This window comes from Pleurodeles waltl, chromosome 8 (assembly GCF_031143425.1).
Source record: "Pleurodeles waltl isolate 20211129_DDA chromosome 8, aPleWal1.hap1.20221129, whole genome shotgun sequence".
In the NCBI taxonomy this organism is placed as follows: Eukaryota; Metazoa; Chordata; class Amphibia; order Caudata; family Salamandridae; genus Pleurodeles; species Pleurodeles waltl.
In genome coordinates, this window is record NC_090447.1 from 1,184,792,445 (window position 1) to 1,184,813,919 (window position 21,475).

The following is a 21,475-nucleotide window of genomic DNA, read 5'->3' on the forward strand; positions in this document are numbered from 1 at the left end:
ATGGTGATGCATTTTTAATTCTTATTTTGGGCTTTGCGGCATGCATGCATGAATACGTAGTCACTATATATATATCTATATATATTATTATATTCACTGTTGAAGTATTGCATTTTCTTTGTTTCTCTGATTATTATTCTGTGGCTGTGATTATTTGTAGAATTGCATGTGTTTTGCTGCATTTCAAATAAAAGCTCATGTTATTCTTTTCTTTTATAAAGCTTGGGAAATGTCTTAATAAATTCACTACTTAGACTAAGGGTGCTGCATTCTTTGCATTCCTTTCATTTCGTTTTCCCTCAGTCTGAAGCAAAGCAGAACAGGTGGCGCCTATATACGACCTGCAACGTCATATCCTGTGACCAAGACACCAGCAACGGATGCGGATTCGACTGACGCCACCTAACGGCACACAAGGGTACTGCTCGAAGAAAAATCTACGGATCCAGACAGATGCCTGGGGGAAATGTTAAGGTAAGGAATCTGAAACTAAAAGTCTCTATCAGATAAATTATGACAGCCTCTAATTAATATCATGCTGCTGAAACAATTCAAACACAATAAGAAAACATTCAGTAAGGCAGACAGTAACAAGATTCACAATATAATACACAGGATAATACCATCAGGAAATTCTAGCTGGGGCTTCAATTTCACTGCAGAAGTCACTTGAAAATTAAAAATAACAAAAAACTTACCTTATGTTAATGGTATGGCCAATGTTGGTCATAGCTGAAGTCATAATCTCTGTAGTAAGGCTTTCAGCAAAACTTACAGCATCATGTCCAATCCCACTATCAGCCGCGAGACTTGTGTTGCTTAGTTCTCTCTCAGCTTTCTCGATAGCTGCTGTCACAATTTTTTCAGCAAGCACAGCCCTCTGCTCTGGGTCAATGTGAATTTTTGGTATATCAATGTGAGCAGCTCTTGATTTTTGACCACCATTGTTACATTTAGGCTTGGTAAGTTGCTTAATTCTATATGGGGGTGCTTGACCAGGCACATAGTGACAAGCTCCCCGGGTGGAGTAACATTGGTCCTTCAGTTTGCAATATCTACAGTCTGATGTAGACAAAGAAGCCATTTGTTCTGGGCTTTGAAACTTGTCAATCTTCTTTCTGCTTTCTGCTGCACGAAGACCAACAGAATTCAGGCTCAGTTCTAAAGTGTCATCCACCACTTTTCTGGCATACTGTTCTATGGCTTGAATAAATCCTTCACTATAACCATATTCATTCAAGCTACCGGTACTGTGGTACAGCTTATGTTTTTCAGAAAAAGGAAGAAGGGTTTTGGAAAAGGAGGAGATGAGGATATCCCCTGCTACCTCATCAACAGTAGATCGTTTGTAAAGACAGGAATCTGTCAGAGATTTCGGTAGGCAGACTGTTGACATTTTCAACTTTCTCCTGACATCACAAGTTATAGAATGAGCAAGAGATTCTGCAAAATGCAACAAATCTGTACATTCGTTTCTAGGTATGTCATCACTACTTCCCCAAGCATTGTCTCCACAATGGTGCTTCATGCCAGTACTTGTCATTCTGTCAAAGTCTGTTGTTTGAGGACAATCTTTGCTTAAAAACCTATGCCCATCTTGTGCAGTGGTCACCTGAGAGCTCTTAGTTGGAAATATTCTCTTGCTGTATTTCAATTTCACTCCCCGTGCAGCTTGCTGTAGGCCTGATTTTATAGCTCGATATGCCAGTCTGCTGGCATACTGGTCCATGATTAACTCACTGCTAGCCCCTTCCCGTTTCAGAACCTGTAGAACGTGACCTGCATACTCATCTGTCACACTCTCGCAGCTCGGATATTTGGAAGTCAATCCAGGAGAACCTGAACTCAAAGGTAAAGAAAGAACTGATCCACTTGTCTCTCTGGACCACTGGCCTGCTACACCACAAATCCTTTCACTTGATCTACAGTCACTACTGTTTCTCCTACGGCCAAGACCAACAATAGGACAGTTTACTTTTTTGAGGTGCAGCAGCTTATGGTGCCTTGTGACTGCTGTTCTTTTAGCATCACTGAGGACTGCTGCAGCCATGTCACCTGCATAATTCCACAAGGAAGTGAGAGTGCCTTCTGTGATGTTTTTCATGCATGTGGTGTAGCCCCATCTTTCATTTAGCAGACCTAAAAGAGATTGTCTTTTGTCGATTTCTACTGGCCCAGCTTTATCATCCAAATAAAAAGATGCCATTTCAGTTGCAATTGAAACAATATGATTTGCCAAGTTACTCGCATATGCTGACGTTTTCTCAGACTTCTCCACAAATGATTCTGACTGTTCGTCATCTTCACTGCTTTCAACTTCTTCAGAAAGTGATGTCACAAGCTTCAACATAAACTCTTCTTTCTGTTCAGATTCCTGCCCATTTACAGGTGGATTGCGAGGTGTGGAAGGTGGTGTGGCGGGGGCATATTCCTTGGCCAACTCGCCCTTGAGTTTCTTTGTTACCTTCCTTAGATTTCGGTCCGCTCTAACCGGAGTTGGTGCCAGAGGAGTAGGTGGAGGAGGATCTGGTAATGTGCTAAAATATATATCTTGACCTCTGGGTTTACCCTCCACTTGCAATGCTTCTCCGCTATCAAACATTAAGGAGGAAACACAATTTGTTTGCATACTTGATCTCACTGAAGGACCTGTTGTTGACTTCTGCACTTCACAACTTGCAAACGTGTCATGTGTGCCACGTGTAATTTCAGGACCTGTGACCCCTTCATTCACATATTTCTTATTTTCAACATATGGTGCAAGTGCTGAAAGGATATCTGCTACATGTCCTTTATGTTCCTCTGGGCAGTATTTTAGCACAGAATGTTGGATGGAGGCCTGGCTAGAGGGCCGTGATGAAACACATTTTAGGGGAATCTGCTGATGCTCTCTGCTTCTTGGCACATGCCTTTGTTTTCCAAGCTCTATGTTTTTTACTCCAATGTGACTGTTGACATCAGGTGCTGCCATTCTTAATTCACTGGTTTGCATCAATATGGATTCATCTACTGACTGCTTTACAATATACTTTGCTAGCTGATCTGCAAACACTGTCCTAGACTTATCTTTAGGTAGGCTTGTTGAATAAGTAGGTGGTTTCACAACTATTTTTCTTGTTAGATAATCTGCATATTCGTCCACTGTTTTTGTTGCACTGGTGGAATTTATCACCTCATAAGCCTCATTTACAATCATATTCACCATGTTTCCAGAGAAGCCGGTAAGGGTGTCTGGCTTCACCACCTGATCACTGCTGCTACTCACATCAACATTTCTTTGATTCAAATCAATTTGGTCGGTAGTAGTATGACTGACTTCGGAGGAGAGACAGGCATTTCTAACAGAACAAATGTGTTTTCTCTCTTGTTCTGCAAGATCTGATACATGAGTAACATCACTGCACTTTCTTTCTACTGGGCAAATATTTTCTTTCATTTTGCCATCAAAACTACTTGGTGACTGACAAAGTGCACTTCCAGCTAAGGGCACAGATATTGAACTTACAACACCAGATGTAAAGAACAAAGCCTGTTCTATTGTGTATACTTTTTCAGGTTCAAGAGAAAAACTCAAAGTGGTCAAATTTCGATCTTGAAATTTTGGAGAAACAGTGCAAGTCTGTGTGGACTGCATCATACTTTCTGCATTTCCATATTTTATGCTGTCCAAAGAAACACTAATAGCTGCTTGTGTGGTGAAGGTCACGTCAGCCTGGGATAGTTCTATAAATGCTTCCTGAATTACAGATTCAGACAAATCTTTAGCATATGATTTCACAACCTTGTTTTCACATTCAAAGAGCCACTGATGAGCAGCTGTGGGAGTAGATGGTTGAGAAAACTGGCATACTTCCATAATTCCTTCAAAAACAAGTTCCTCTGCAAGGTCTGCTGCAAATCTTGCTACTGTGTTGGTAATCATCTGTTTCTTTACACACTGGAGCTCACTGAGCGCACTTGAAACTGCTTCACTAACCATAAAGCTTGCTAGGCCACTTATTGCACGTTCCTTCAGGGAAAAGGCATGGCGGCATCCAATCTCATAGAAAGCCATTTGAAACACAGACGAAGTCAATTTGGAAGCCAAATGGCATAATGCATTGGTGCACGTTGAAACACCTCTTTGCAAATCTTTAAAGGCACTTCCAAAACTTTTCTCAACCAGTTCCGCAGCAAATCTCTGTACGCTTCCTTTTACTAGGAGTGTTTTTTGTTTCCGATGAGATTTACGGTCAGTCTCCTTATCAAACGTTTTGGCCTTGAATTTGATAGTTTCTTCCTGTTCCTCCTTCGCTACAACCAAGCCCAAATAGGGAAGGCTTCTTCTGCGTTTCTGGACCATTTTAGAGTGAGAATGGATTGCAGAACCCAGTATGTCAAGTGAAACACTGTCAGCAAAATCTGAGCATGTATGATAAGACATCTCATGACCAATAGTATCCCCATGGCCACACTGTCTGTAACAACATTCTGAGGTGGCACAGCTTCCAAGTGGGCTGAAAGCAGAACTAATCGGGCTAAACAAAGACCCTGCATCTTCTCCAGATGTTTTAACTGGAAGAGGGGAGCCTGGGGTGTCAGAGCGAGGGCCAAAAGGAGATGCTGGCTTACGTGGAGTTGGCTTTCTTACGTTTGCTGGCAAAGTGGGGCGATCAAACTTAAATCTGTGAGGATTCATGCCAGTGGAGAAAGACTTCTCTTTTAAACATCTTCTCATTTGTGGTGACTTTTCAAGCAGAGGTTCCCCTTTAAGATGATGGGAGCTTTCAAGGGAGTGATCTGAATCATCAAACTGATCAAAACTATCGAAAAACTCACTGACCTCAGAGTCTGAGTCTTCAATGTCATCCTTTGCAACTGGGATTTTTGGTAAATCAAGAGTAGCTTGCAAGCTTTTTTGATAGCCTTCCTCATCCAAGAAAATGATGGGGCTTGGGCTAGAACAGTCAGAATCTGATGACTCAGCAGGAGGAGACAACACATCTTTGCGCAACAAATGGGGTACTTGGCTGGAGGCACTGCTGGGCCTACAGAAACTTCCCTGGCTCCACACATCAGAAACTGAGGTAGTGACTGAAGTTTTCAGAGGCGAATGAGACAAATCCTTGAGTCCAGATATGTTGATGAAAGAAGCAGATGATGATTTATGACGGGAAGAGTTCACAATGATTTTTGACCCACTAGAGTTTAAACAATGAGCAGGCACAGTCTGTGAAGCAACATCACGCTGGATTCTTGTTGTGCCACAAATACGTCCTGAAAAAATAGAAACAACTCTTCAAATATGAAATCTAGTGGTACAATGTGGACATAAACAAAACATGGGTAGTAATGTTAAATTAACTGCACTTCCTATATGTTTTCAACAGAAATATAGAATCTTTTATACATTTCAAATAATGGTGAAAGATGGTGCTGAATTGGTTACAATGCACTACTACCCTAAGGCATATACATGCTCTCGACCGAATACATGACATAAAAAATACCAAGGTCTAACCACAGCACTCACTATTGTCCCAGTAGATATTGTTTGTATATGTTTAAAGCCACAAAGGTTCCAAACCAGTCTCTCTTGAAAAGCAAATTCTTCTTTATTGCAAGATTGCGGTCCCAACAATTTCAGTCATGTAGAATCAGTCTGTTATCAATTTGCTCATCAACAGCCTTTGAAAAGTGAATTATTTATTGCAAGATTACGGTACCAGCAATTTTTATCACGTAGAATCAGTCCTTCATTATCAATTTCCCTTTTCAAGAGCGACTGGTTTGGAACCTTTGTGACTTTAAATGTATACAAACAATATCTACTGGGACTAATGTTGAGTGCTGAGATTAGAACTTGGTAAAAATCTAGTGGCAATTAAATTCACAGACAAGCTTAGTAACTAAAGTATGGAAAATATGCAGCAAATGATTACTTCACTATCTAATAGTGTACTGTGATTCAATCTGTGCTGCAACACAAGGTTAGGCATGTAGTTCTTATTTAGCATTTACTGACCAGCCAACAAGTGTCTACCTAAATAATAAAGTTTATTAAAACTGCATTTTAGTGATACTTGACATGCATTTTGGCAATTGGGGAGGGTACGTTTTTCAAAATGATTAATCAATGAAAAAGAACACAAACGTTGCATGCAGACTTACTATGATTGCTCTGAAATGAGCAACCTAAATACATATCCATGATTTTCAAACAACTCACCTGTTTCCTTTATGATCCTAAGTTACTAAACTGGGTGAAATCATTAGTAGAAGCCACAATGCAAAGATTACTGACACCAGAAAGCATACTAAAAACAATCCAAAGTAAACAAGTATCATTAAAGCCTCCAAAGTCTACTTTTATCATTCAAAGAGTCCAACATAAGTGTACAAACATTAACTCATATTTGGCACAGATGCATGTGGAACAATAGGTGTTCAACCCTGAATGCTCAGCGATTGTAAAGATAAACTTCTAGGACTCCACTGTAATGTTTACACACAGGTCCATTTTCAGACACAGACACAACAAGAAACACTCTGAATAATTAGGAACTTACCAAGGACTTCATGTGTGTTTGGAGGTTCCTCTTCCTCTAAATGTTCAAAAGCAGTGACAAAATCATCCTCAATAGAAGACACCGATTGATTGGTGTCATCATCTTCTGCATGTGAAGAATCAGGGTGCAGCTTCTGCTGAGAGTGGAGATCTAGAGTGTATCTCAGAGTCATAGTATACTTGCTCAGAAGGTTGAATATGGAATCAACTTTGAGCCTTGGAAATGTAGGTGAAGCCTTCATCAGACAAAGTATTCGAGTAAGGTGAGCCTACAAAGAGATAAAATGCAGGCAGATAAAAACTTAAAGTAGGTTTACCAAATGTATTGTTTTTCGTTCTTGTTTTAAATCCGAAACATAGTTTCAACATCACTTACAGCCTTAATTAAGAAGAGAAATATCTCATATGTGATTAATGTCATATTGTCAAACATAAAACATCAGATCGAGCTTCACTGCCAATCTATTTCATTAAATTGTGACATCAATTGGTAAAAAGCAGTCAGCGTACCCCATTCTTAAGATTCACAGTATATCTCTATCCAGTGTAAAATGTCCCTCCTAAAAGAGTACAGTATGATGGTATATAGTAAGTTCTAAATTGTGTTCCCATTTACAATCCAAATTAGTCTCTCACTATTTGTCCCACATCTTCTGATATTTCTCTAGACATCCACTTACTCTTATACAAGCATATTGCTGCAGCACTGGTCTAAAATATATCATTAATGTTCTGTGGAGTTTACTCCCCACGTCACCCCCACCCCCATTGCGCTATATTTTCTCTGGATACAGCGGATCACACATTACAGAATAGAAGGTAATATTTATGCAATTCTTTGTCTCCCCAAATCCCCAACATAGTTTTAACTTTCCAGTCTATTTCAGTTTCAACAATTCTATTTCAGTGTTTATTAATTTTCCCCAGTACTACCACCACGCGAGGGTATTGGTCCCAGTCATTCAACATACTCTATCTATAGCTATAATATGGGGCACCATTTCTTTCTGGTGCAGTGTATATGAAGCAGAATAATGAATTATACCAGCCAAATCCTGCCTTAATTGTACTTCCCAGGGGGGAATTATAAGGCTTTTTCCATTCAGCATTCTCAACATGGCCTACATCATAATCCCATTTTCTTCAAATCTACCAAATATATTATAACTATCTGTAACATGTTAGCTGATTGGATATGGGGACACCATATCAAAGCATGTTTACAACAAACAGAATCATAAAATACAGACTGATGTACAGTTACAAGCATACTGAACTACTACAGGGGCAAAACTAGAAGGAGAAACTGGTTTAGGTGTTGTACATATGTCTTAACAGTGCACAGGAGTCAGAAGCTGCAGGGTTTAAATGAATAAGTTTGACAGACAGAGCACTTGCCTTCGGAAAGTAACTATCACCAAAACAAGAAAGCATTAGTCTTAAAGTGACAGTGTTTAATTCTGATGATTGAAAATGTCTATCTAGCCTGAATCATTGCATCTTCAAAACCTAGTTCTGTTGTCCAGCAGAAGCATTTACCAACTTTACAGAAAATGTTTGTGCTTAAATGTAGCTTTAAAAAGTTTTTAACACTGCACGTTCTCTGCGAGGCCAAGGCTCTCCTTGCCATTGAAAGAGACGTTGTGCCACCTCCAGATGGAGAAGCCATTTGTGATCGATTATGCATCGATGACTGAGTTCCTCTACTCTGGCGTTCAGAGAGCCCACCAGATGTTGAACCATCAGGGAAATGCCCAGATGTTCCAGCCATGTCCAAAGGCGAAGAGCCTCTTGAAAAAGGGTCCACGAACCCACTCCGCCCTATCTGTTGCAGTACCACATGGTGGGGTTGTTGTCGGTGAACACCTGCACCACTTTCCCTTTGTCTTCGGCACCAGAAAGTAGATGGAATAGCAACCACAGCCTACTTCAGGCACAGACAGGAACCCTCTCTATGGCCCCATTGGCCAAAAGAGCTGTAGGTTCCTCGCGGAGAAGCGCCAAATGATCCCCCATTAGACGGCCAAAGGATGGAGGCATGGCCGGAGGGGAAGTCTCGAGGGGGAGGGAGTAGCCCCTTCGGATGATCTGCAAAATCCATCCGTCCGTTGTGATAGACTACCAGTGAGGTAGATGATGGCTTATCCTGCCACCGACTGGTATGAAGTGAGGGAACGGACTAGGAAGGTTTGGAGGCTGCAGCCAGGTGGGGGTGGACTGGGCAGATCTCTGGTTCCTTGGTTCCCTGTCCCACGATCCCATGGGATTCTGCATCCCTGGCTGCGTAGGGGCTGCACAGCAGGCGTGGCACGTGGCTAGGGAGAGGACGCAACAGGGAGTCCCTTTTCTGCCACAGAAGGGGCAAAGGGTGGACTGGTTGGGCCAAGGAGCAGTAGAAAGTCCAAGGGACCGAGCCGAAGCCTGGGAGTCCTTGAAGCTCTTTAGGCCGAGTCTGCCTTATCTCCTAAGAGATGAGCACCATCAAAGGACATGTCCATGAAGGTCTGTTGGACACTCCCCGGAAAACCAGAAGTTCGTAGCCAAGCGTGGTGTCGTAATGCAACTGTCGATGCAACTGATCTGCCCAGAGACTCGGTTGTGTCCAGTACACATTTTATGGTGAACTTGGCCGCATCTCTCCCATCTGCAACAGCCTCGCAGACGATCGCATGGGCCTCCTCTGGGATCTGCGGCAGAACTTGTGCGACTGTGTCCCGCAAGGAGTGGGTATAATGGCTCAAAAGGCATGCAGTGTTCACCGCCCGCAACGCCAGCCTGGAGGAAGAAAACATCTTCTTCCCAAGATTATCAAGCCTTTTTGATTCCCTATCAGGGGGAGCGGAAGAGAATGCGCCAGATGACGAGGATGCATGAATGACCAAGCTCTCAGTTGTGGGTTGTTGGGTCAGGAATTTAGGGTCGTTTGGGTTTGGCCGATGGCGGTGCGCAATTATCCTATTCACAGGCGCCCCTGTGTTTGGTCTGGACCAGATACCCAGTAGGACATCAGTGAGTGCTTTATTAAATGGAAGGAGGGGTTCCAAAGCAGCGGCTCTCGGCTGAAGCACCTCCGTCAGGAGATTAGTCCTGACCGCAACTTATAGGTAGCTCAAGGCCTAGGACCTCAACCGCTCTACTGACCACCATGGAATAAGACGCTCCCTCCGCCATAGCCACGGCAGGAGGAGACAGCATGCCAGTGTCTGGAGAGGTGTCAAGACCGCTGACAGTGCCCAATTCCTTAGCCCAGTCCATATTCTCATCTTGCTGGTATTCATAACGTTCCAGCGACCACTCCAATCCTTCCTCATATTCATACCCAAAGAAAAAAAAAGGGTCTGAATCCGACCTGGGGTGGCTAGGCTGTTCCGGCTCATCAAGGATTAGGATCGGGTCAACGTCGTTTATGGGTCCAACCGGCATCAGGAGCGTCAACAACTTTGCTGGTACCGGTGAAGGTCCCAGGAGTACAACCTGCACTGACACAGATCTGGAGGGACCTTCGGTAGCCAGAGCTGCTGGTGCAGAACCCAAAGGGCCCCATTCCGAAGCCCCAGGCCCTGAAGGCGCTGCAGAGAGGTCGGACTGCCCAAATATGAGGTGCATGGCCTCAAAGTTTGTTTAGTTGGGCAGGGGTCGCCCCGGCTCCCGGAAATTAGAGGCGGCGCGGAGAGGACCCGGTAACAGGCTCCCAGACGAGAGACTCGACGCTCTTCCCGCATCGTGTCATCCGAGCGACGGGGTGAAGTCGAAGAATGCCTAGCCTTCTTTGACTTTTTCTTCTTACCCGAATGGCCAATGATTTGGAGGACGATGAGTGGTGATGACTCTGCGGCCGGTCTCGCGACCTTCTCCTCGAGCGGGACCAGGAACGATGCAGAGTCTAGCGCTGGGCCACCGTAAGCTTTAGGGACCGCTCCTTCAAAGCCTTAGGGTGCATGGCCAGGCACTTGAAGCACGACTTCGGGTCGTGGTCGCTCTCCAGACACCACAAACAGACCCGATGGAGATTCGTCATCATCATCATTTGGGAACAATCCTCGCAAGGTTTGAACCCAGTCTTTGGGGACATCCTTGGACGTACCAAAAGTTGCCAGAAAATTCTACAAAAATGGCGAGGCTGGTCAATAAGTTACCAGGGTAGCTCTTTTCCAGATCAGAGCGTGGTGCAGAAAGAAAAGAACTGACATCACCACACCAAGGAGATACCTATATTCGACTCCGATGTCACCATCATGCGACCATGATGCCAATGACGGATGCGGAGTTGACCGATGCCACCTGACGGCACGCAAGGGTACTGCTCGAAGAAAATAAAAATCTCTGGATCCATTCTGACGGCAGGGGAAATTCTAAGGTGCGGAATCTGCAACTAGAAGTCTATCAGATATAGTTTGTATTCACATATAGAAGACAATGTCATCCCGCTGCATTCCCCAAGGAGTAAGACCAATTCGGTCTGCATTGCTCCATCCTCCTTAGAACACTTGCTTTGCACCACCAACCATTCCATGCAAATTTTAACCAGAGAGTTTGTAACAATCCGTCCCCAATTCCAGGGCTGGCACCATCTCAATTGTCCCATTGGTCAGTAAGCCCTGCACCTTATAGAGAAAGATGGAGAGGCGCTTCTCTGAAAGCCACTTTGGGAGAAAGATGAGGTGGTTCAGAAAGAAACAGAAGAGCATAACCCTGCGGGCAGTCTGGAGAACCCATCAGTCAGAGAAAATGCCAGAATCTGCCTCCCAAAGGGTGGTTGTGTGCTGCAAACGGCAAAATAAAGTGGTCTGGAGGCTTATGCCAGAGTGGAAAGAAACTGAGACAAGTGTTATATCTGCCAATGTCCACTTGATCCCCGTCCCTGCTCACAGAAGACTAGGGTGGCTGTTGCAGGCTGGTGGGGCCTAATGCTATCTATACGACAGGCCCTTGGAGTAACCTCAGATGGAGCTACATTGAAAGTGAAGATGATGCGAAGGTGTGGAAAGGCCCAAAAACGTGCCATGGCTCTGCTTTCCTTGAAGCGTGAAAGGGTAGAGTAAAGTCTTCTTATTAAAAAAGCAGGATCCATCAAAAGGCTTGACACAAGACATGTTTGCACAGCTCCAGAAAAACCTGTGGCTCACATCCTCACATGACAGTGAAGCACGACACTAGTGTCCACAGCTCGCCCCAAGCAGGCAGTAATATCAAGGCAAGCCCTTATTACACATTTGGTGGCATACTGTCAGACCTGGGTAGTTTGAGCCAAAGACGCCCGAAAATCCTCTGGCATTACTGACAAGCTCACACTTGCCATATCCCAGAGGGCCTGCCTATAACGGTCTAACAGACAGACAGAACCCACTGACTTATTTCAGTACAAAGCTAGTGGAAGAGAACATTCACTTCCCGAATGCCTCAATACTTTTTGACTCCCTGCCTGGAGGATCTGTATTAAATGATTTAGGGTTCACTTTGCTGGTGGAAGTTTGGACCACCAAGCTCTCAGGTTAGGCTTCTACATAAGAAAATCTGGGTTGGTAGATAGCTGTCTGTGGCGCCTGGCTACATGCCTGATCACCGGTGGGCATATGCAAGGCTAAGTCCACAAGGACTTAATGTGCGTCAGGGCTTCATTAAATCGAAGTAGGGGCTCAGATGATGCTGGCCCACGGTATAAAACCACAGTAAGGACATTTGTCTTGACTTCAAGAGAAGGCAGCTATAAGTCCAGAACCTTGGCCCCATCTCTAATCAATGAGGTAAATTAAGCACTCTCTTCCATTGGGGGTGCAAGGGCAAAATCAACCCTGAAGCACACACATTGGATTTCGTCAACTCCATATATACACAGTCGTTACTGCAGTCTCGAGGTAAATCGTCAGACTCATCACCATTGTCATTGTCAGGTGGTGACAAACTCTGGTCAGAATCTGAGTCAAAAAGGTGACGGAACCTCTGGGGAAAAACTTCATGATAGAGGAAGTGTTCTGTCTGAGTTGGAACATATAGAAACTGTGTGCACTGGAGTGGAGTCATAGAGACCTCGGTCAGGGACAAGAAGGATTCTATTCAGTGTCAAACACAAATTGGGAGGGGTTCGTCTATAGGGGACTTGGGCTCAGCGTGGATGAAGAGGAGCATACCTTGAAGCCGGAGAGGAAGTCGGTACCAGAGTCGGTGAGAAACCAGAGAAAGGTTTGAGGGCCTCAGACACAGCTAAAGGTGGACATACCAGTGGAAACCTGACTGGAGTTCCCTATGCATCTTTGGGGCCTGAAGGCACACCGGAGGAAGCCACAAGAAAGCCAGAAAATACGTAGCATTGCCTTCGGTTATGTTTGACATGCTGCAGTGCCACCAATGGCTTGGGAATTCAGGGATCAGTTCTAGAACCGGTTCCTCTAGCAGGGATTGGTAGCAGGCTTAATGGCACCTTAACAGCATCCAAACCTCATCTTGGAAAGGCAGTTGCCGGAGGAGGTTAAATTCTGCTTCACCTTCTAATGCATCTTTGATTTTCACTTCGACTTACCTGATGTCTTCGACTGTGAAGAAGACCTGTTGTGAGAGCAGACTACAGAGCGGGAATGGGTCCATATCCTCGACTTGCAGTGGGATTTGCATGAGGTCCTTCTTCTTTCAGTGTTCAGCAAAATACAGTTGTATTCACGGTCCCGGATCGCCTTCAGGTGCATGAGGGTACATTCTTTGTGTGTCTTAGATTTGTGTCTAAAGTCGAAACAATGGAGGCAGACCTCATGTGGGTCCATCACCGACATCAGTTTGGCATGGTATGAAACCTGTAGTCTTCAGTGGGGGCCTTGTTTCCATGAATATTGGGAAAAAAGAGAATTTTGAAAGGATTCATCAATCAATGAAACGAGGGGGAGCTTCAGATCTGCATTCATAGGTGCAGATGCTGGAGTGCAGGGGTGGCACATACGCAGCTTCAGTCAATCACTTCTGGGGTGGAAGATAAGTCAAAATGGGCAACAGAGTGCCAGCTAGAGGCTTGTGACAGCACTGATGTGAAAACTTCCATATGTGGTCTGGAGCCTTGGGAATATTCTAAAGATTAGGAATCTGTGGTTATTCATCACAAACAGAAGAGAACTGTAAACCAGTCTACCAGTCTATCAGAGAAAAGTATGCTAGTACCATTTTGTGCTGGCATTTCCACAGTTTCAGCTGCTTGCTGAATCACCATAAGCAACATTTCTTCAACTTAAATGCACATGAAGATATAGTGAAAGGATATCTCTGAATAGCCATGACGTAGGCAGAGATTATTAAGTGTCCATACTGCAAGACCTCAGGAGCCAGGTAGTCAAGTTTAGCAGTGGAAAACAGTGGTGGAAAATACTGCTGGATATCCTGGAAAGTAGATTCAATTTAATTGTCAGGTATACTTTGCAGCTGAAGGGATAAATGAAGGATGCCACCATTGTCACAGTAATCTATGGTAATGAGAATCATCATTGTATTGTTGAGCTCAAACTTAGTGACCACCCTGGGAAGAAAAGCAAATCGGAAGAAAAGCATAGAGTAGTCATCTTGACCAAATCACCAAAAGTGAATTTCATAGGTACAGAGGTTCTACAAACGTGAAGACATTAGAGGGGAATTCTGTGTTTTCTTTTGTCTCCAACACCTCTATTTCCAGATACCCCAGAGTAGCTATCTTCCACCACTTGTTTAAAGCTCATTCTTGTTCCCACAAATCATGCCTCAGTGTGCCTACTTTCGAATTTTGCTGACCTGGAACATGTTCTGCAGTCAGTCAGCTGCCTATGTCCAGCATCCAATGCCAAATTGTTTAGGTTTCTTAGGACAGAACTCTGGACGTTGTCACCCAATTCTTGTTTACAAAGTGGGAATGTTGTACTTCTGAAGTAAGACTTCAGAGACAAGTGCACTGCCCCAAACTCTCAATTTCGATGTGATAACCATTCTCCATAGGGATATCATATCGCCCAAGGAGCACCCCATCGATCCAGTGAGGCAACTGATATCACTGTTTGTGAGGAAATCTGAAAACGAAAAGGAATCAGGCCAAGAGAATCTTCTTTCATCACAACCATCTTAGGGACAGCATGCCATGCCCATACAGATGAACTCTGTCATCCCAATTTTGTGACTTCTGACACCACTGACCCTCCAAACATTTCTGCAGTGGTCTTATATTTAACCTCCCATAGGGCACTTGCGCAACAGAAGGGGCTTCAGTCCTGTGGAGAAATGGCAGTTCGACTTATGGAAAGAAACTTTTCACATGAAAGTATGGGTGCCTTGTTTTAAACATATTTTTTTCTAATTGTTAACTTTAATAAAATGTGACCTGTTTATCCAGATACATGGAAATAGATATCCTGCACATTTAACATGCATATCAAGCCACTTTGCTGCAGATAAGAAATGATTATTGTTGGACTTGGCTCCTCTGCAAGGTCATTCCAAAACGTTTTGCCTTCACACCACCTATTACCTGAATCAGTTTCTGTTGGCTTTTTCGGACTCTGGGCACTTTGCCATGACTAACCAGTGCTAAATTACTTGTGCTCTCTCCTTTGAACATGGTACAACTGGCTTACAAGCAACTGGCACATTTAATTGACTTGTAAGCGCCTAGTAATCTACCCATGTCCTTTACATTAAATGCTACTAGTGGGCCTGCGGTACCGATTGTGTCACCCACTTAGGTAGCCCTTTAAATATATGTCAGGCATGCCACTGCAACCTGTGTGTGCAGTTTACACTGTCATTCGACCTTGCAACCCAGTGGGCCGGGTGTAGTGTATTTGAAAAGTTGGACATGTACTTTTAACTTTTACATGTCATGGTAGTGAAAAATTCTTACAATTATTTTTCACCACTGCAAGGATTCCTCTCCCATAGGATAACATTGGGTTACCTTATTGCATTTGATAAATGATAACTTTCAACTCGGAGCAGGTAGGAAAGTCGAGTTTGGTCTTTAAAGAATTATAATTTAAAACCCTCTTTAATGGTAATGTTGCGTTTTAAGTCAATCATGAAAAGGACACTTTTAGAAAGTTGCCATGTTCTTGTCCCAAATATTTGGTGCGTGTATCCTGGGTCACATGATGAGGTGTAGCCGTCAGTTGGCCTTTGTGTATTACTCCCAGACAGTGAGACAAAAGGACAATAGGGGTTTGAAGGAGAGGACCATTTCTGACTCGATTAGAGGTACAGTTGTCACCTACCAGACTTGCACATCACAAAGAGTCTGCCTCAGCACACTCACAACTGTCACATTTGCACATCGCAAAGACTCTGCCTCACCACACTCACAAAGGCTGCAGTGCCCTCAGAGAGGCAGGACAATTCAGACACCTCTTTAGGGGGAGGACTCTAGAAGCTTCTCCAACTTCAAAGTGGGAATGGAGAATTAATATTAGACCACCAGACCCAACTCTTTTGTACACACATAGACCTGTGGAAGTCTCAGAAGAAGGATTGCTGTGCTTCTCTGCTGCCAGAATGACTGTTACGCTGCTGCCTTGTTACCCAAGTGAGAAGGACTGGACCTGCATCTTGAACTAAGGGCCATAAGGGTGACTCCAAGGAGTAGTTGGCCGGCCACCTGATCAGAGCCTCATGGGCAGAAAAGGCTCTGACCACCTAGAACCCTGCACCAGGATTCTACTTGCTGTGAGCCCTAGCCACTCACCCTGCCCCAAAGTCCCCGCTTGGAAGTGGGCCTGAAGGTTCCCTGCCAGCCCAGCTGTGGCCCTAGCAGATCCAACACAGCACAACACATCACAGCCTCACAGCCGCTGCACTAGGCAGATCCTCATAGCTTCTTGGAACCACTGTTGTGGAACGTATCCTTGAAGCAGAACCTTGCATTGCAGTCCCCCAGCTCCTCACAACAGCCGCTGCACGACGCATCCTTGATGCAGGGCCTCACATCGCAGCCCTTCGGAACGGCCACTGTGCGAGGCAATCCTCAACACGGGATCTTGCAGCTCTTCGCAACCAGGATTTAAGGTACTTTGTTCAGCTGGTCTAACTTGATCCCTATATTCAGCCTGCGCTCCATCAAAGTCAGCCTGAACGTGTCACTTTGTCCCGGTCCAGCGCGACAAGATAACCTCAGTTGGCACTTTGTGCTTTTAAGCACTAGCTTTACTTCAATTTTTTTAAATGCATATATCCGGTTCCACTGATTACATTTTTATTGTTTTCCTGTCAAATTATTTAATAACTATTTACTCTATTTTTTTTTTTATTGGTTTGGGATTTTTCTTGTGTTGGGTTTTCACTTTCTTACTATGAGTGCTGTACAAATACTTTACATATCACTTTCAAGTTAAGCCTGACTGCTTTTGTGCCAAGCTACCATAGGGTTAAGCACAGGTTAATGTGGGGCTTGCTTGTATCTTACCTGGATCAGAATTGTGGTTGCTGTTAGAGTAGGGCTTCACCCCATTACCAGTAACCCAATTTCCTACAACTATGTATCAGTATTCTGATTTTGTTTCTTTTCACCCACTCGTGTGCCCTCTTCACTTCCGAAATGGGGTGAAAATCTAGCTTGGAACCATTATTTTGGATTAAGAAATAATGAGAATAAAGTCCCTTGTTTCACTGATGTTTCAGAATAGTGCACCTAGTGCATCTTTCTCTAGGGCATTTAGAGTCTCCTGAGCCAGCCCATCAAACACTGAAGAACTTAAGCTCCTCTGTGAAATCTGAACAGGAGTGAAGGGAGATTTGATGATGTATCCATTCTGCACAAAATCTAGTACACGCATCTCTTGTAGTTTCCTGCCATGCAGGGAGATGACTGGAAATACTCTGTTCCACAGAGGTGTAAGGTGGAGTCAGAATGAATCATTTTTATGAAGGCTCATTCCCAGCAGCAGGGGAAGGCTGCTGTCCAAAGCCTTTTTCTCAGAAAGGAAAGCTGGTTGTTTTTCCTGCTACCAAAGCTACATTTTCCAGTATGGTATGGGTGTCTGCTGCTTTCCTTGTCTCTTGAACTCTCGCCTCAGTTCTACACCCACAGATATAAAGATTTCCACCTATCTTACATTTTTTTGATTTCTCCTCTCAGAAGCCCAAAAAAGGGATGGGCCACTGAAAGGTAATTCAAGTATTTTTTGGTGCAAGTGAGGGGCCAATGGGGATACCCTGAGCAAAAAAGAGCATCTTAAAGAGACTGAGTGCAAAAATCAGCAGTTACCAGGTCTGCAGTATCCCTTGCTATGTGGCTTAGATTATCACATTGTATTATCCCTTATTTTTCACAAGAAACAAGTACTGCTTGAGTCAAAGTAACTTTGTCTAACGCAAAAAAGCGGTGGGAGGATTCCCTGTGGCAGGAATTATCAGATGCTTCCAGAGAGAAGAATAACAAGCGTTTCTGGGAACTTCTGTCTAAAAGAGAAAATGGAGGTAGGAGTTGTCCCAGCAACCATATTCAACCAGAAAGCTGGGTAGAGCATTTTACTACTCTTTATGCCCTACCAGAGGGCCCAATGGACACCAATGTGGTCCACTCTCCAACAAAATTGTTGGAATCAAATTCCAGCATGGCCCTCCAAGTGGAGGCCCAGTGTGTCCCTGAGGGTTGCCTTATCTTTAAAGTAGAAGAGACCCTTGAGGCTATAAATAGCCTAATACCTGGCAAAGCGCCTGGACCAGACAAGCTTCCTGGAGATCTTTATAGATCGGAACCATATATCTGGTCCTGGTATATTAATGCCATCTCAAATAGCATAGCTGCAGGGGGGCAAATTCCAGGTACATGGAAGGGGGCAGAGATCATACCCATTTATAAAAAAGGAAATGCTAATCTTCCAGCTAACTATAGGCCAATTAGCCTTATAGACAACCTACAAAAGATCTTTACTAAACAAATTTTGCAGAGGCTAATCAATTGGGTTGAGGAGTACCAAATCCTTTCCCGTTTACAGGCAGGGTTTCGTGCAAAAACTAGCACGATAGACCAGGTCTTTCAATTGGCCATATTGCATTGGAAATATGTTCTTGTTGCCAAGCAATGCCTGTATGTGGTATTTATAGACCTGCGATCGGCTTTTGATCTGGTCCCAAGAGCCAAACTGTGGGAAGTGCTGGGTAGATTGGTAGTCCCAGAGGATCTATTACTCCTGTTAAAACGACTACATGAGAACACTTATGCCCAAGTGAGGTGGGGTGAACAAGGCGAACTGACAGAACAGATCCCAATTAGAAGGGGAGTTCGCCAAGGTTGTGTGCTAGCCCCCCTACTGTTTACCATATTTATCAACGAAGTAGTAAAGGCTGTGTCCATAGGCCAGAATGATGCCCCTTCCCTGAATACACAAAAAATCCCCATCCTGCTCTTTGCTGATGATTCACTCCTCATTTCTAAGACACCAATGGGGTTGCAAACCCTTGTTGATCGGTTTAACACATTTTGTAGCGATCATGGTTTGGAGGTTAATATTAACAAAACCAAACTGATGGTGTTATCCAAGGGACCTAGGAAAAAATGTTCCATTCATATTGAGGGAGTACTGTTGAAGGAAGTAAGCTCTATAGATTACCTGGGAGTTAGGCTAACCAGCAAACTATTATGGGAAGAGCAGATTACAAAAAGTGCAGGGCTCCTACAACACAGAGCCTCATCTATATTGCGTTTCTATCAAAGCACCTCTACAAAAGTTGTCTCCCAGCAATAAAAATTTATACAGCTAAGGCTCAAAGTGCAGCCCTGTACGGAGCGGAGGTATGGGGTTACGCTAACTGTAACAAGATCAGTGTGGGGGAAAACAATTTTGCAAGGGCTTTAACTGCATGTCCACGCACCACACCCTTGCTTCCATTATTTCTAGATCTGGGGTTAAGCCGAGTAGCAGATCTAGCTACTCTAAGACCTCTCCTTTATTGGATCAGGTTATGGATAACCCCCGAACTAGATATATATAAGACCGCATTACTCGATCTATTGAAATGCCAAAACGCTAATACTCTTCCGTGGATTCGCCATGTGGCCCATTGGCTTCGGCTATTGGGTCTGGGTGATTATTGGGAAAATCCCCATAAATTAGAGAGACGGCATAAAAACTTTTTAAAGTCAACCTATTGGTCTTATGTTAAGGATAACTACATAACCCACAAATCCCATGGTCGCTTAACTAATTCCTTCATTGATATTAAATGGTCCCCAAAGTTTGAATCCTATTTGGATGTTATACCGGATTTGCAGGGCAAGAGCTTATATGCAACGTTTCGTTTTGGCTCTTTGCCACTGATGTCATTGATTCATAGGTGGGGGTCGATTAATCTTCCCGATATATGCCCTGCCTGTGGCAGTACTTTCGAAACCATTGAGCATTTCATGTTCTTCTGCCCAGCCTATGCGATTCCGCGATTAAAATGGATTCGCAATATTTGCAGGGACATGGGATTCATGAACTGCTCTTTGGCTCTACGGGTTCTAAAAAGCCATAATTCAGCCGACGTAATTCTTTCAGTAAGCAAGTATTTAGCAACAGCTTGGCGCATACGATGCCATCTCCAAAAAGTAATTTAAGGTCTCATCTCTTTTATAGATAAGTTTTAGAGTCATATGTGCAATTCAAGTTATTGTTTTAATGTTTTTACACCAATTTATAGATGTGTATCTATTTATTTACTTAAGAATTATTTATTATCTTGTTTTATGTGCTTTTATGGTCATTGATCGAACAAAGTTGATGATGATGATGATGAATTATTGACCATGTGGTTTGGACAGGGCTCTGGAATAGATTTTTCTCAGACAATATGTGGGTAATCATCCTGTGTTTCTGCTATTTTATCACTAGTGTTAGCCGCAAAGAGTTATTTTTATGCACCTGTTTGGTATTCGTGCCATTTTAACATGAATCCGATATCTGTTTTAAGTTATTATATAAGCTTTTTATCACACTGTGCTTGTGTTTTTATTGACTTGACAGTGCCTAAATTTGCCTATATGATTGTGCCGGTAGTAGGCTCTCTTTGTCAAAGTATGTTATCTAAATTATCAAGAAACTGTATCACTATGTAACATCAACTTAGCACTTTAAATCTTTAAATCTTGGGTCGGATAGTTTGCATTTATCTTGATGATGGTATTACCTGGGAAATTTGAATCTGAAACCACCTCATATTGTTTTAAAAGCTTTCAAATATTTGTATTATTCTAACATTATGAAGCAGACATTCTAGAAACCTTGATATCTAATTGTTAAGTTATGTACCGGGAATAATGGTGGACTATAGTAGGCCATGGCCTATGACTGTGTTTTTTTTTTTTTTATTGTTAGAATTTGAAGGTTTTAGAGAAGCTATTTTTATTCTAAACTTTATTTTAAGCCAGTGTGAAAGCATAATGAAACAAACGCACTTTCTTTTGTACAATTTAATGTGTAACTTTTATGACCTATGGTCGAAATAAAGTATATATATATATATATGTAAGTACTGCTTGAGTACATAACGCTCCATCATATTGAATGTCCAGGGTGGAAGAGCTGGTTGTTTTACCAATATCAACCAATATCTGACATTTTTCCTCCCAAAGCATCTCATCTTCTCCCTTCCTACTCCTCCTCTGATGCCTTAAAAGATGTCAAGTCAGCTATATTAACCAGTATCCACCATAAGTCCAATGCACAAGAGGGAAACCTTCAGGCTTCATTTGAATCACTCTAGATTCTGGTTGATCAGGAATATCAGCTTATAAAGAAAGAGACATTATTTGGAAATGGGAATGGCCTTGACTTTTCGATTACGGTTGTATGCCTTTTTCTATCAGTAAAAGGAGATAAGGACAGCTCCCTCAGGGAGCATTTCTGAGGCAAAGCACTTTTAAGAGGCTGATTTATGCAGAGATCTTCACATGCCATTGTGCCATCCTTCAAAGTGCCAACAAAGTGACTGTAGGGGGCAGGAAAGAGTCAGGAG

At 43.3% G+C, this 21,475-nt stretch overlaps 1 protein-coding gene across 4 annotated transcripts in view; it reads right to left on the reverse strand.

The window, feature by feature from the left end:
* Positions 1-21,475, reverse strand: part of AKAP11 (A-kinase anchoring protein 11) — a 235,493-nt gene that overhangs the window by 118,692 nt on the left and 95,326 nt on the right. For all 4 annotated transcript variants that reach the window (XM_069205425.1, XM_069205423.1, XM_069205426.1 and 1 more), the window contains exons 7-8: positions 6,549-6,816; positions 699-5,256 (exon numbers count right to left, since the gene is read on the reverse strand). In XM_069205425.1, the coding sequence (XP_069061526.1) occupies positions 699-5,256; positions 6,549-6,816 (4,826 nt within the window). The remainder of the gene's footprint in view (positions 1-698; positions 5,257-6,548; positions 6,817-21,475) is intronic.